We start from the raw sequence: 12824 nt of genomic DNA, 5'->3' as shown, positions 1-12824 counted from the left end.
TCACCTATTCCTCCATTTCGAGTTCTTCCCCGCCTCTAGCATAACACTCACTTTAGTATTCTCTTCAACTCTTTTACGCATATATTAACCATACGAGCCCATTTTCCATGTACACCAACCTCCTCCTGTTATTTTTTTTAGTGTCATTCTCTATTTCCTTTTCCGTTTTTTTTATTTCTTTCCCTATGGTATGTTTGCCTTTTTGTTTGCTCTTTCTTTTTTCTTTTAAGCAGCCTCACCGACACATTCTACTGTGCGCGACACAGGAATACCTTCTTCGGCACCTCCACCACGCCGGGTCAAGCCACTTCTGTATATCGCTGTGACGACGCCTACGCCGAACTACGGAGGCTAAAGTCCCTTGAAAGACCAAGCTGCTGCCTTCCAACTAAGCTATACATTGTCCCAAGAGCTCGTGACTCCATCTTAACACCTTCAAGATATCCCGGCGCATTACTGCTAAGCTACAGAAATCATTATTTTAACTGATGTCATTTTCTTACTAGCCCACTGACCGGCTGACCAGCTCTTCTAAGATAACAAACGCACGACGCTTACGACACCTCTGAAGGCTCCTAACCTCTCGCTTCCCCAACACCCCGCCCTCTTAAGAATTTATCTTTCTTACTTTTTCTGTTTTCTTTCTGCCGCCTTCCCACTCTCCTTCTCTTGTCCCCTCGTCATAGAAAGCACGCCTATAGAGACGTCAAACGAGAGCGCTGATTTTCTTTTCAGTCTCTCTCTTTACAGCCAGCCGTTACCGACGAGTGTCCGTGATGTCACTCTACTAACCTTTTACAAATAATTTGCTGAGAATGACGACGCTGCCTTTGACGAAGATAGGTATTCATATCGAAACGTTAGCCAACCTTTCTGAGGCACTTTAACCCTGTTTATAACTTTTATAGAACGTGTGCCACTCCATCTGCCAGCCCCCCTTTTGACATAAAGGGGGGAGTAGTTTATAAAAAGGGTAAATGACCATTCACATGACTTCTTAACCCGAACTACAAAGAAACTCCATACGGGTTTCTCAAAAAGGAAACTACTCAGCATAAGAAAAAAAATTCCTGGTTGGACCATCAAAGCCGGGACCTACAGCGATGCCACCAAACTTGACCTATCCGAATTCCTCAAGCCCCGCCCCAGAGCCATAAAAGCCAACTAAAGCCAACTAAATAATCTTCCTGCATGCCTTTCCTCTGCATACCAGCGCCGATAACGTAGGTGTGGTCCCTTTTACACCGATCTGTTTGTGCACTTTATTCTGATTATTCTGATAAGTGTTGCATGGCATTTGAGTCTTTTTTGTTAATTTGAACCTTCCTTTATTTCATCTTGCTTCTATATGACCTTGACGAAATCTGGCTACAGCAATCTTTACCAAGGTTAATTAATGTAATTCTAGTAGTCTTTTACGTTTTGCGCCTGAAACTAGCGGTTAGCGAAGTGTGCAGAAGCACGTGCGTACTCCACGTACTTAGCCTTAGACATTTTTGGTCTAACGCGACACGAATGTTTCGTGTGTCTCCGTGTCCCCCATGTTTTATATTGTCCTATTCGTTCTGCGCTTGTTCAGTGCATTGTGCTTTGCGTTGGGTCTCTTCCCGGTTTAACTTCTGCCTTGTTTCTGTATATACTACACCACTTCTGTATTTGCTAACATCATTGCCAGTTTGCGATCGCTAGGCTTAGTTCATCCCCGGCTCGCGTCTTGACAAATTCAGAGTGCTTACATATAACACATGCCTGCATGCACAATTGCTTGCATGAAGGCCCCATATGCTTACGCGGCTTACAGTGCCAGCGGCTACAATTCAAACTGAGGCAGTTATAGCAGCTATGTTGTTTCGACACAATAGCGCTACCCCTGCCCCACAAATGTTGTGCATAAGGCTCGCCATGTAGGCTTGATAATGTCCGCACTTTTTCGCTTGAACCAATTCACAGACATTCAAAACCCTATAAAAAGTCTATTCCGCAGTTTTCTTTGATTCAAGCTGTCCCGTATGCACTCTCGGATAAGCACCTCATGTTAGACGGCTTCTTCGCGTTCGTGCCCCAATAATAATTACTATTTTATCGTGAGAGCTTCTCGCTGAACAATGAAATCCATAAGTCAGGGTTACTTGCAGTATCTGCCGTTTTTCCAAGGAAATATTTATAGTAGATAAGCGAAAATTCCAAGAGAGCGTATTTTCATTTACCATGAACCTAGCAGACGTTGACACTGCGCAGTGTCGTAGCCTATCACATGAGCCTTGAAAGGCCTTGCACCTGTTGCCGAACAAGGTTTGGACGAGTGTACATGATGTGAAAAAAGAGGCCGCTGCGCAACGTTTCTCTGTTTAAAAGTTTGCCCCGTTATACCACCACCCCAGCTTAGGTCTCAGTAGAATATTGCTGCAGAACAGTATTTGATGAATGATCCTGTTAGTCTGCCATCAAGGCGTCTGGAAACTTTTGAACGTGCTTTTCCTCGCACAAAAAGCTTGCGCTTCTTATAATCGCAAACCTAATAATTCTAAATCAGACTGCTTATAAAGAAAGAACGCTGATGTGAAGTGAAAGTATGTTAATAATAAAGCACTTACCACTACCACTACTTGCATAGCAAGACAGAGTCATTTACGATTGGTGGACGATCAGCAAAGCGCACAAGGCGAAGTCAATAATTATTGCGACTTCGAGCTTCTGATAAAAAAAACAAACTTGCCGATGCAGAAAGCTATCTTTGTGACATTGAACACTCTCTTCGGCATTCTCATTACGTATAGTCCACGGAGAAGGCGCGTTAGACGTCCTCGGAGTTATCAGAAAAAAAATCGTAACAAAGTGTACCTCTAAGAGCCTTCCTGCAGCTATTGAATACTTAGCCTTTCGAAAGCATCGTGCGAACAGGACTGCAATTCAGCCAGCAAGCTGGCATATGTGCACGTGTTCTGCAAAACTAAATAATCGCAGTGCTGCACCCGCACAGACTTTCACGCAGTGCGATCGAAATTATCCATGCTGTAAAGAGACCTCGAGCCACGGCCCGCTTCAGCAGAACTGGCTACGCTAGCGGCACATCAAACACTTTACACCCTGAGAAAAACGTCCGCACTGCAAAAACGTTCAGTCCTTCCATTGTTTCTCGTGTTATAAATACGTATGGTATTCTGGCGATCTTTAAACGCAACCTTCTCTTTTTCACGCATTCACTGCAGCATGCCACGTATGGTAAACGTGTTTTGACATATCGGCACGAAGGGTGACACCCGTTGGCACAGCACGAAAAGGTCGAAAGTCGCTCGTTTCTAATCCCAATTTTTTTTCTCCATTACTTCCGTCGACGGGTATAGCAATATGTCGGGAGTCGACTTAGTGTGCAGTGCTAGTCCGATCTGCTTTCGCCCGTAATAGGATAAACGAAACGTGCTTCAGGATAAAGGCTGGCACCACACTTTGACTGATCAAAATGGGATAACTCGAACGTGCAGAAAAGGTAATACACGCGTCGTCTTTTTTTAATGTAAATATTCTACAGGTCGTGCGTTGGGGAACAATGAAGAACGGGAGAGCTTTGACAATGTTGCTTATGAATTTATTGAGACAAAAGCACATTGGGTAGGCTTAGAAACACTACCAAAATTTAGTAAGTATGAAGTATCTCTATCTCACACAGCATCCTAAGTGTGCTTGGGGGTTTGTTTTAATATGCTGTCAATATTTGAAAGGCAGCACCATTATACCTCCCCAAAAGCATGCTCGTGCAATGCTTCTCTTCTCACCTCCATTATACGTCCCCTGAGTTTTCGTACATCTTTGAGTAATCGCCAAAGCGGCGCTTTCAAATAAGAGGTCAGTGGCTTGGGTTTATTCGCACCGCCCGCGGTTGCACGGCTCTAAGTGTATGCGCATGCCGCCTGGTTATTACAACTGGCAGGTGTCTTGCTAAACCATATTATAGCGAGAGTAAAACCAAGATCCTTACAGAAAGCTCCTGTCCTGGCGCTTTTGTACTTTTTATCCCTTCAGAGCCATTTCTCTCACTCTTTAGATGAGCACTTAAAGCAGGACGTCAATAATCAGTATTGTTCTTGCTATATAACACAGCACATTCGCGCGCAATATGGAGGAGAGGAACGAGAGCTCTGAGGACCATCTTCTGACGTAGCTTAATTACCGCGTCCAAGAAAAAAAAATTACCGACGATTACGTTACTTCCTAATGCGAAATTTGAGCGCAGCAAATAAGCTGTTTCACCTTTTCGATAGATTGAGGCAAAGAAATCCAGCAACACATGTATGCGCTATCACAGAATTTTTTTTTTATTTTTCACACGTATTCCTTTAACAAAGACTCCATTAACAGTTCTTGACAGTCATGAAGGAAGCTTTGTGGTCGGAGAAATAGACTGATATATGTTCGACTTGGTACACCAATGCTTGATTCTCAAAGACGAGATCTATACAAGTGCCTCGCGAGGTTGTCACAGCCGTGGGACGCGTTACGAGCGAGAGGAACGGGATGTTCTCCCGCATAAGTGTTAGGAAATTGCTGTTTGTCTTTATGTCAACATTAAAGTCCCCCACTACTAACATCGGTGTGGATCGATGGACGGTTAATGCGAGTTGCAGGAAGTGCACGACGTCTTTCGTGAGTGCGGTAGCGGACTCACGAAAGCGGTATCAGTCGGTCGCTGCTAGCGCTGGGGGGATGAAAGGGGGGCGGAGCTGGTTATGAGGCCGACGACAACGCGAAACCCAGGAACGGACGCCAAAGAGCCATTTGTGTAGCCAGCCCTCCTCCACAGTCTCTCCTCCTCCCTTCCATCATCCTCCCTCGCCCGGAGAGCCGACAGCGCGCATGCGCGGCGGCGGAGCAGCGGCGCATGCGCGGCGGCGGAGCGCGGCGGCGGAGGCGAGCTGGTTACGAGGCCGACGCCGTCGACGACGACGCCGACGACGACGACGCCGACGACGACGCGAAACCCAGGAACGGACGCCAAAGAGCTGCGCTCTAAAAAAACTGGCTCTCCCATAACCAAGTATAGATGTAAGCATCAAACGCCATCCGGTAAAGCAGATCAGTTGCATTGCAAATGATACTAGCAACAACCTTCAAATGAGTTTAGTGCATGTTCGCAAACGCGCCACCATACCACACCGCACCACACCACACCACGCCATATCGTACACTGGTCCATATGGATGCTGCCCTGCTAGAAGAAAATTGCCTAAGGAGGCGCCACGCAACGTGGCGCCATCTTTTGAGGGGACGCAAAACCTGTGCTGTGGAACTCACCGACAGCTGACCTCCAAAAGAACACAGGCAAACCGGCCCCAGCGCGATAAGATCCCAATGAAATGTATGGTGCCCTGTATCTGCCTTTTGAACGTGGCTATTGGAAATGACAAATAAACTTCAGCGTACTTGAAGTTACAGCTTGAGTGATATTGTGAACAGTCATTAGGAAGAACTGGGAAGCAATATTGTTGTAACTTGTTTGGTTAGTAAATAGCGTATGTAATGTGGTTTATACAAGGAGTTGCGGGCAAGAGGCTACATTTTCTTCAGACTTGAGTGGTTGTCCGGATGATCTCGTTCTGTTCTCGCGACTTGCCCGGATGTTCTCGTTTGAGCGCCCAGATAATTTCTCTCGTTTTTGGCTCAAGGTCACTTGAAGGTCAGCGGCAACGGAAGCTAACAGAATTCCATGCTTAAAGTACCTCATTCCTGCCAGTCGACAGAAGAGGCACAGCTGTTATTACCTCATCTCGGCATCTAGACTGGCGTTCTATATGGAATTAGCTACGTCATATCGTGGGTTGCTGTCGTGTCCAGCTTTCTGCTTGAGGAAATTACGCTGCTGGTTGTTCATGTGATAATACATGTGTGCCTTAAGACAAAGCTCTTGAAGGAATTGTATTTTAATTCCAGATGGTCGTCAGATTTGTAAATATAAGCGCGTACCATATTTTCTTATCTTTGGCAGGGTAATTACCAAAGCCCTGTTCATAATATATTACTTTTATGTAATTCATGAACATTTTGTACATAACTTCACATAACTTCTTCAACCACATGTGTAAGAAATGCTTGCGTAACAGGCATAAGGTTTATATTTATATCCCTGCCAGTTTAACATACACAAGGCTTCTAAAATTCCTCTATTTGCCTCGTGCACGCCTGATGCTCTCATGACGACGCTCCGATGACGTCCGCTGGAATGACTTCCCTTTTGTCATCTGCTATGCTCCCGTGGGAGCAGCTGCATTGTCACTTGCTTTTTCGCGCTCTCGAATTGCGTTTACACGTTTTCGAGTTTATTTTGTAAATTTCGCATTTATGAGGCCGCCCAAACTTACATTTTTAGGCTACCTTCTATGAAACGGCAACTGCCGTGGTAAGAGACACCCGTTCTTGAGTCAGTGGGTAAACATCACCCAGCGTGTGAACAGAACATTCAGCTTCAGAAGCAAAGCAAAACCTTACGGCTATCTCCTAAAATTTCGATTCCACAGCGTAAAAACCTGCGAATGCGCCACCGGCCCTGCGCGTTTAAATATACAAGACGGCACTTCCACGTGAGTTTGGTGAATTTTATGGTAATTAACCTATCTGACTGCAGTTAATCGATGTTAGACAATCATAGACAATCTGGACTTTTCTTATTTAGAATGACGGCAATTGGTATATTGTAAGCGAATGAAGTATGAAAAGTCCAGCACTGCAGGGACTTTACCGGCAACGACACAATTTTGGTTTTTATGCTTTCTTTCTGCTTTTTAAGCATGTTCACCATGCCGGTACATTTAAAAGTGCCGATCGGTCAATCACTTGCCGAATACCGCACTTTGTCGGTAATCACACGTTGCGGCAGAATTCAAAATGCAGCAAAATATCAATTTGCTGGAACGCAGCTAGAGCACTGCATGTATTACCATACCGCAGTACCACATAATTTCTTGAGAACAGCATCAACCGTCTTTTTTGATATGAACTATCTTGGCCAAGAACAGAACTGAAGCACTATTGCCAACGAAGCGCAATACACTCTAGGCAGGGGGTGCTGGACAAAGGCAAATACTGAATTTATTGTGCCACAAAGACGGCATACCGAAGGCTGGAAGGTTCAATCAATCGCCAAAGACGGGCCGACAATCTAGTATGAGTGCGCTATAGCCAAAGAACAGTCTCCACAAGATAACCTCACCATACACACACGGATAAGCACTCATGGCTAGCAGACAACTGCCACACAAATCCATAGTGTTCTAGAATGTTTCTAACACCGAAATGTAACCTTGCAAACTAATAACATTAAAAAGCTCGTGCAGGGGCCATGTCAACCAACCATGCCAAGCAGCAGTGACCTTTCCAGAACCCGCGCGGCGAGGTAGCTCAGTCTTTTAGATGACCTCAGACGCTAGAGGTCGCTAATAAATCGTCTCGGTTACAACCGACGGCTATGGGTTGGGCCTTGTTTGGTTTGAAATAAAAAAAAAGCGCAGAGCAAGATTACTCTTAAGTAAAGACACAGGAACGCGGATCAAAATTTATGGGCAGCTAAAGTGTGCAAGTATCTGTACCTGAAAAGCATGGATACAGAATGGAGCAATACGTCAATAAAGTTGGCGTCCAAGTACAGGGTAACTGAAAGTGTAAATAGACAACGAGGGGTCATCCGAAAGAAAGTGAGATAAATAGAGACACCTAATTGCATGCAAAGAATTTAAATCGGAACAGGTGGTGAACAGAACAAGCGCTTTGTGTTTTCATGAATAAATAAAGAATTTTAATTTGTATACATATAAAAACTGGAGAATAGAAACTAGAAGAGAAAAATCTGTACGATGACACAACGGGCAGTGCTTTGCTATACCCTGTTCAATCTGGGTGTATAAGCAAAAAATATAGCGGGGCAAATATTCGCAACAAGATGATGCAGATCGATTGAATGTAATCACACAGGAAGACACGCACGAATAGCCCAGAAAGACGCAGGACACTGTCCTGTGTGTTTCTCGGCTCTTCTTGTGTGTCTTCCTGCGCTATTGCTGTCGATCTGCACTGCATTATCTAGCTCGTCTGCAGGTTTTGTTAAGACGATGCACATGTATGTTGCAGTGAAAAATCTACAGACCCTTCATCACATGCTAATCGAATGCGAAGGTATTAGCCTAGTGAGACCCGCAAGTAATGTACACCTTCCAGAACCGCTTGGATTTAAAGTGATGGGAACCATCATATGGGCATCACTCGAGATAAGCAAGAGGTGTTCAGAGGATTGGCGGAAATAAAAGCCGGGAAGATATTGATAACAACGGGTTCGTTGCAGGTTTAGGTTGCGGTGCAAATAAAGAGAGGTTTTGAAAAAGGAGGTGAAAAGAGGTGAAAAAAAAGAGGTAAAAAACAGATTGAGGAAATGTGTACAGAAATGATAGAATGAAAAACAAATATGCATACCAGAATATTTCAGCTAGGCTAGGTGACTATTTGTCACCGCTCAGTTCATAGGCCTTGCCAAAAACGATTATCAGCAGTATCGGAGTTATTAATGATATACTTCCTCTGTGCTTACCAAAGTTGTGACGATGAAGTTATGGTACTCGTTGATTATTCCAACTTTCTGGGCCTGAAACAACAAAAAAATAAATTTTGTGAGAGGTAGTCCGTGAACAGCATTTTCTCGTTTAACTTCAATTCCTAAGTAACTCATCGCAAAAATGCACAATGTGTTATATACTGGCCCGTGTTTCTCGTTGCACTAAATTTTTAAAACACGCTTACCAGTGAATTTTGGTCTTTCTGTGCAGATTTTCAGCAAAATTTAGTATTAGAGCTTATTATTTGCATCGCTTACGGGGACACTGTGCGTCGTTGGTACCTTGTGCATTCGCAGGGGACGAAGCCAAACAGCGCGCTAGCGGCTACAATTTTCTCCGACAGCTGCGTGCTATGCAAGATTGTGTCCAAAAAAGAAAGGATGTTTTTAGTCATAATAAGCAAAAATAGGTAACTTGGGGGACAAAGCGTTTTTTATGTACTTCGGGCTCAGTTGTCGCTTTACAGTTCAACGATATAAATGCAGGATGAAGACAGAAAATAAATACGTAGCTAAGACACAATTGCAGCACCAGGGCTCTTGTTGCACATGCTCAATGCTGATAGCTGGGGTATTTATGTTCTCTATCTTTCCCAAAATAAACAGTTGTGAGCACACGTTCGTGTGTTCCCATTCGGTGTCCTTGTCGATTGTGCGCGCTAAATGTTTCACTATGAATAGGTCCCAATAACCATATTGTGCGAAAGTGAAGGATGCGTAGCTGTTGCAGAGATACCACCATCTACAATCGAGATTTCAAGTTAACTATGAGAGCCGAAAGACACACTACTTTGAATAACCCGATCCTGCTTTCGAAAACTAATGCCATTGTGACAAGTACTAAACAAATAAGGGCATGACTGAACTAGAGAGGAAGTTACATTGAACTCGCCACTCTAGCGATAACTCTCAGGGGCTCCCATTTGTTGCGATAAATAAAATTAATCAATAAACTTATAAAGCATTCAACAGTGTCAACAAGAAATGTCGAATGACAAAGTTTGCAGCCGAAAGCTACCAGATTGGTTGGCTTGTAAAGGGGATTACACCACTGAAAATCCTGCCACCGAGAGGGAAAATTCACCTGTTGATTGTTTGAAGTATAAAAAAAACTTAACTTATCTATAAAAAAGTAAGAGGAGTACGTGCATGTCGGAGTACATCCGCAAGCCTCTGGGTGGTCAGGTCAAGAACGATGTTATTCTCCCCCGCCTTTGCGAGTTCCCGCAGAACCGACCGAGGGTCCGCCTTGTCATGAAGGGGCCGTAACGAAACTGTCGGAGGCTGGTTGCCAGGCCTGTCCAGCTGCAGAAGGCCACGCAGCCGCACTAGTGCTGTAAGAGGAAAGACAACGCAGGTAGCACTGGTGCAGTGGCTCAAAATATTGGTTACTAATTTAAGCAACCAGAGGCAGACACTGAGAGGTTGGATGTGTGAATGTATATGGTGCATTAGAGAATAAAGGTACTGGCTTTTTACCTGGCCGGCAATTGCGACAAACCGAATCAGGGTTATGATATTTCATCACTGCGCACACGTCGCCCATCCACAGCCGCTGCATAGTACGAATATGTCATGCTACAGCTGATAATTTTTATTGTTAATTATTTCTAAAAAAATTTTGCGCCCGCAATCATCTGTGAATACGTATATTTAGTGTAGAGAAATATTCACATAACTGTAACCTGCGGAAAACATCCTATCGTTATTTGAGCCGCAGATTTATGAACAAAGGTGTCATGAGAGAAGAAAAAATGTTGCCTTAACCTTAAAACATAGTGTTATAGAAGAATGAAACCACCATCATAGTGAGATATCTTACTGTCCTTGCTCAATTATCTCGAATTGAATAAGGTGCTACTGGTAAACAGTGCAGTCAGAAATTAAATAGACAAGGCAGACATATCTAGCCTACATGAGCACACATAGAACCCGACTACCGAAATCCCGTGCAAAGAGATATTAAATATTTAGTAATGAGCAAGACTATCTATGAATGGCACTTTTAAGGCAATATTTCCAACTATTTCAAATGGAAATGCCACGAAATCAAGCAAGCCTGCAGCTTTTTTTTCTGACACCTTGGAGGCAAAATGAAGTTGCCAAAGCAGATCTTGCGGTATTCGTCTTATGGTGCAGTGTGTCATGAAACAATTGACGATGAGTGTCCCTCGCCGTGGTGGCGCAGTGGCTTTGGTATTTTGCTGGTAAACACCGAGAGCACGCTATCGAATCCGGGCCGCGACAGCCACATTTCGATGACGGCGAAATTCAACATTTTTCACACAATATTCAGTGCGTTCTGGCGGCATGCGAAAGTCAATCACTTTAATAAATGTTCGCCGCAGCTTCATCTCGTCTTTCTCTCCTTCGTACAGAGATACTGCAAGACTGGACTATACGCGGATATTTACGGGGCATTTTTTCATTTCTTCCGTGATATGTTAAGATATTACAAAAGCGTGTTAAACTTGCATCGTCCGAAAGCTTAAGGCTAGTTTGGGCAGTCATATACACGCATATCTCCTTGGAAACTCTGTTCGCACACAATAATGTCATGTATGTATATATATATATATATATATATATATATATATATATATATATATATATATATATATATATATACACTCAATTTCGCAATACGTGAAATTCGTAGTAAGTCGGGAGACTTACACAGGTAAACACATCACAAAGCAAAAAGCTTCATTAGGACCTCAGAAAAAAGTTCATGTAGCATGTTAAGTACTACACGTGCCCATAGCATTAAGCTCACCTTCTGGTTTCTCATAAATTACAGTAAAGTGCTTCCAGCCTTGCGCCTTGACGAGGTCACTCAGCGCCCGGCCAAGCTCCTCAGGTGATGGTGTCACAGTCAAGGACAGCGTATCCAGAGACAAGGCACTCTTCTCACTCTCCTGTCGGTGCAGATAGACGTGTGGCACTTGATGCCTCGAACACGCATTACGCACTAGCAGCGCTGTTTCGGGCTTCCGTGGACCCAGCACTGCTAGGACGCCTTGCTCCAGGAGTCCGCACACTGACCAGAAGGAAGAAAAGAGCAGGTAATTCAGTTTAAATGTTAAGCCCCATATGAGCAAAGATACACACGACATCGACGTCTGCGTCGATTGATCTTGACCGAAATAGAACTGTCCCGCGGGAATGTAGAAAAAAAGCCCACAAAAGGGGAGGGAGGGGGGCTTAACTTTCTTTAATACTGCTATATGTTACATCGTAACATAGGGAGCACATTGGAAAACAGAGGTATTAGTTTTTCAATACACATGGGGTAGAAAATGCACTCATTGTAGGAAAAAAGTTATGACAGCTTGGGGGTTATGCTCCGGTAACACGTCAAGGCAAAAGCCTGCTGCGCAGTCATTGAGAAGGTCACATTTTTTTGTACCAATCGACTAGACGTTGCGTTTCTATACGTTGTATGCGTGCTTCCAAAGAATGTATGCACTAAACGCTTCATTTTGTTGAGTTCTTGTAGCCTCTGCAGTACGAGAGGGATGAGCGACTGCATTTTTCCTTGCTTGGGTCGGTACGAGCCATCGCTGGTATTTTTTTGTGCCATTGGACCAGACGACGCGTTTTTTTTCATGGCCGTCGGTGGTATGGCCCACTGAAGGCTTTCGCCTTAAAATGAATCATACTTCGTTCAAACGCTCGAACATATTACCGAGCCAGTGGAGCTCCTCGCGTTCACGCTTTCTTGGCAGAATAAATGAGATATCCGGGAAAGCATGCGAAAATATCTGTTACTTGACGAATATGCGTGTGTTGTTCAACATGCTGTCTCCTGAAAGAATTTCGTGGCGTGAATTCCACATTCCAAGACCTCAATTATATAATTATTTTTTCAATGTACCTGAGATCTATAAGAACACTTGCTAACCTGGACATGAAACGGTAAGCGAGCCTCTCGTTGTTTTTCAATGAACATTTTATGTCAACTCTTATATGGCGAGTGAGCGACAACATGCTGAGCCCAAAATGACTCCAGTGTTCCTTAGTGCTGCGTACGCCAAGACACAGTGAAGTTCTGATCACTGAAGTTTTCATGAGATGCGTAGTTTAGCTGCCACCCTATATTTTTTTTCGTCGTCCTTTGTCGGAGGCTTCGAGCCGAGGTTTTTGTGTCACAGTACTCTTCTCTCGTATTCCAGATGGCACTTCTTAGTTTAGCCTAGCGTATTCTACGCCAAACGGTTAGGCCGTGTAT

General features: G+C 44.0%; 1 protein-coding gene across 1 annotated transcript in view; it reads right to left on the bottom strand.

Annotated features, from left to right (window-relative positions):
• The window catches only part of LOC135896403 (glutamate receptor ionotropic, kainate 2-like), a 157737-nt gene that overhangs the window by 36375 nt on the left and 108538 nt on the right, over positions 1–12824 (bottom strand). Inside the window, exons 3-5 of the mRNA XM_070539612.1 lie at positions 11370–11633; positions 9743–9927; positions 8570–8623 (exon numbers count right to left, since the gene is read on the bottom strand). Of these exons, the coding sequence (XP_070395713.1) occupies positions 8570–8623; positions 9743–9927; positions 11370–11633 (503 nt within the window). The remainder of the gene's footprint in view (positions 1–8569; positions 8624–9742; positions 9928–11369; positions 11634–12824) is intronic.

Source organism: Dermacentor albipictus, chromosome 5 (assembly GCF_038994185.2).
Source record: "Dermacentor albipictus isolate Rhodes 1998 colony chromosome 5, USDA_Dalb.pri_finalv2, whole genome shotgun sequence".
Classification (NCBI taxonomy): domain Eukaryota; kingdom Metazoa; phylum Arthropoda; class Arachnida; order Ixodida; family Ixodidae; genus Dermacentor; species Dermacentor albipictus.
Note: the sequence above shows the minus strand (reverse complement) of the source record. Positions and strands in the feature narration are given on the sequence as shown.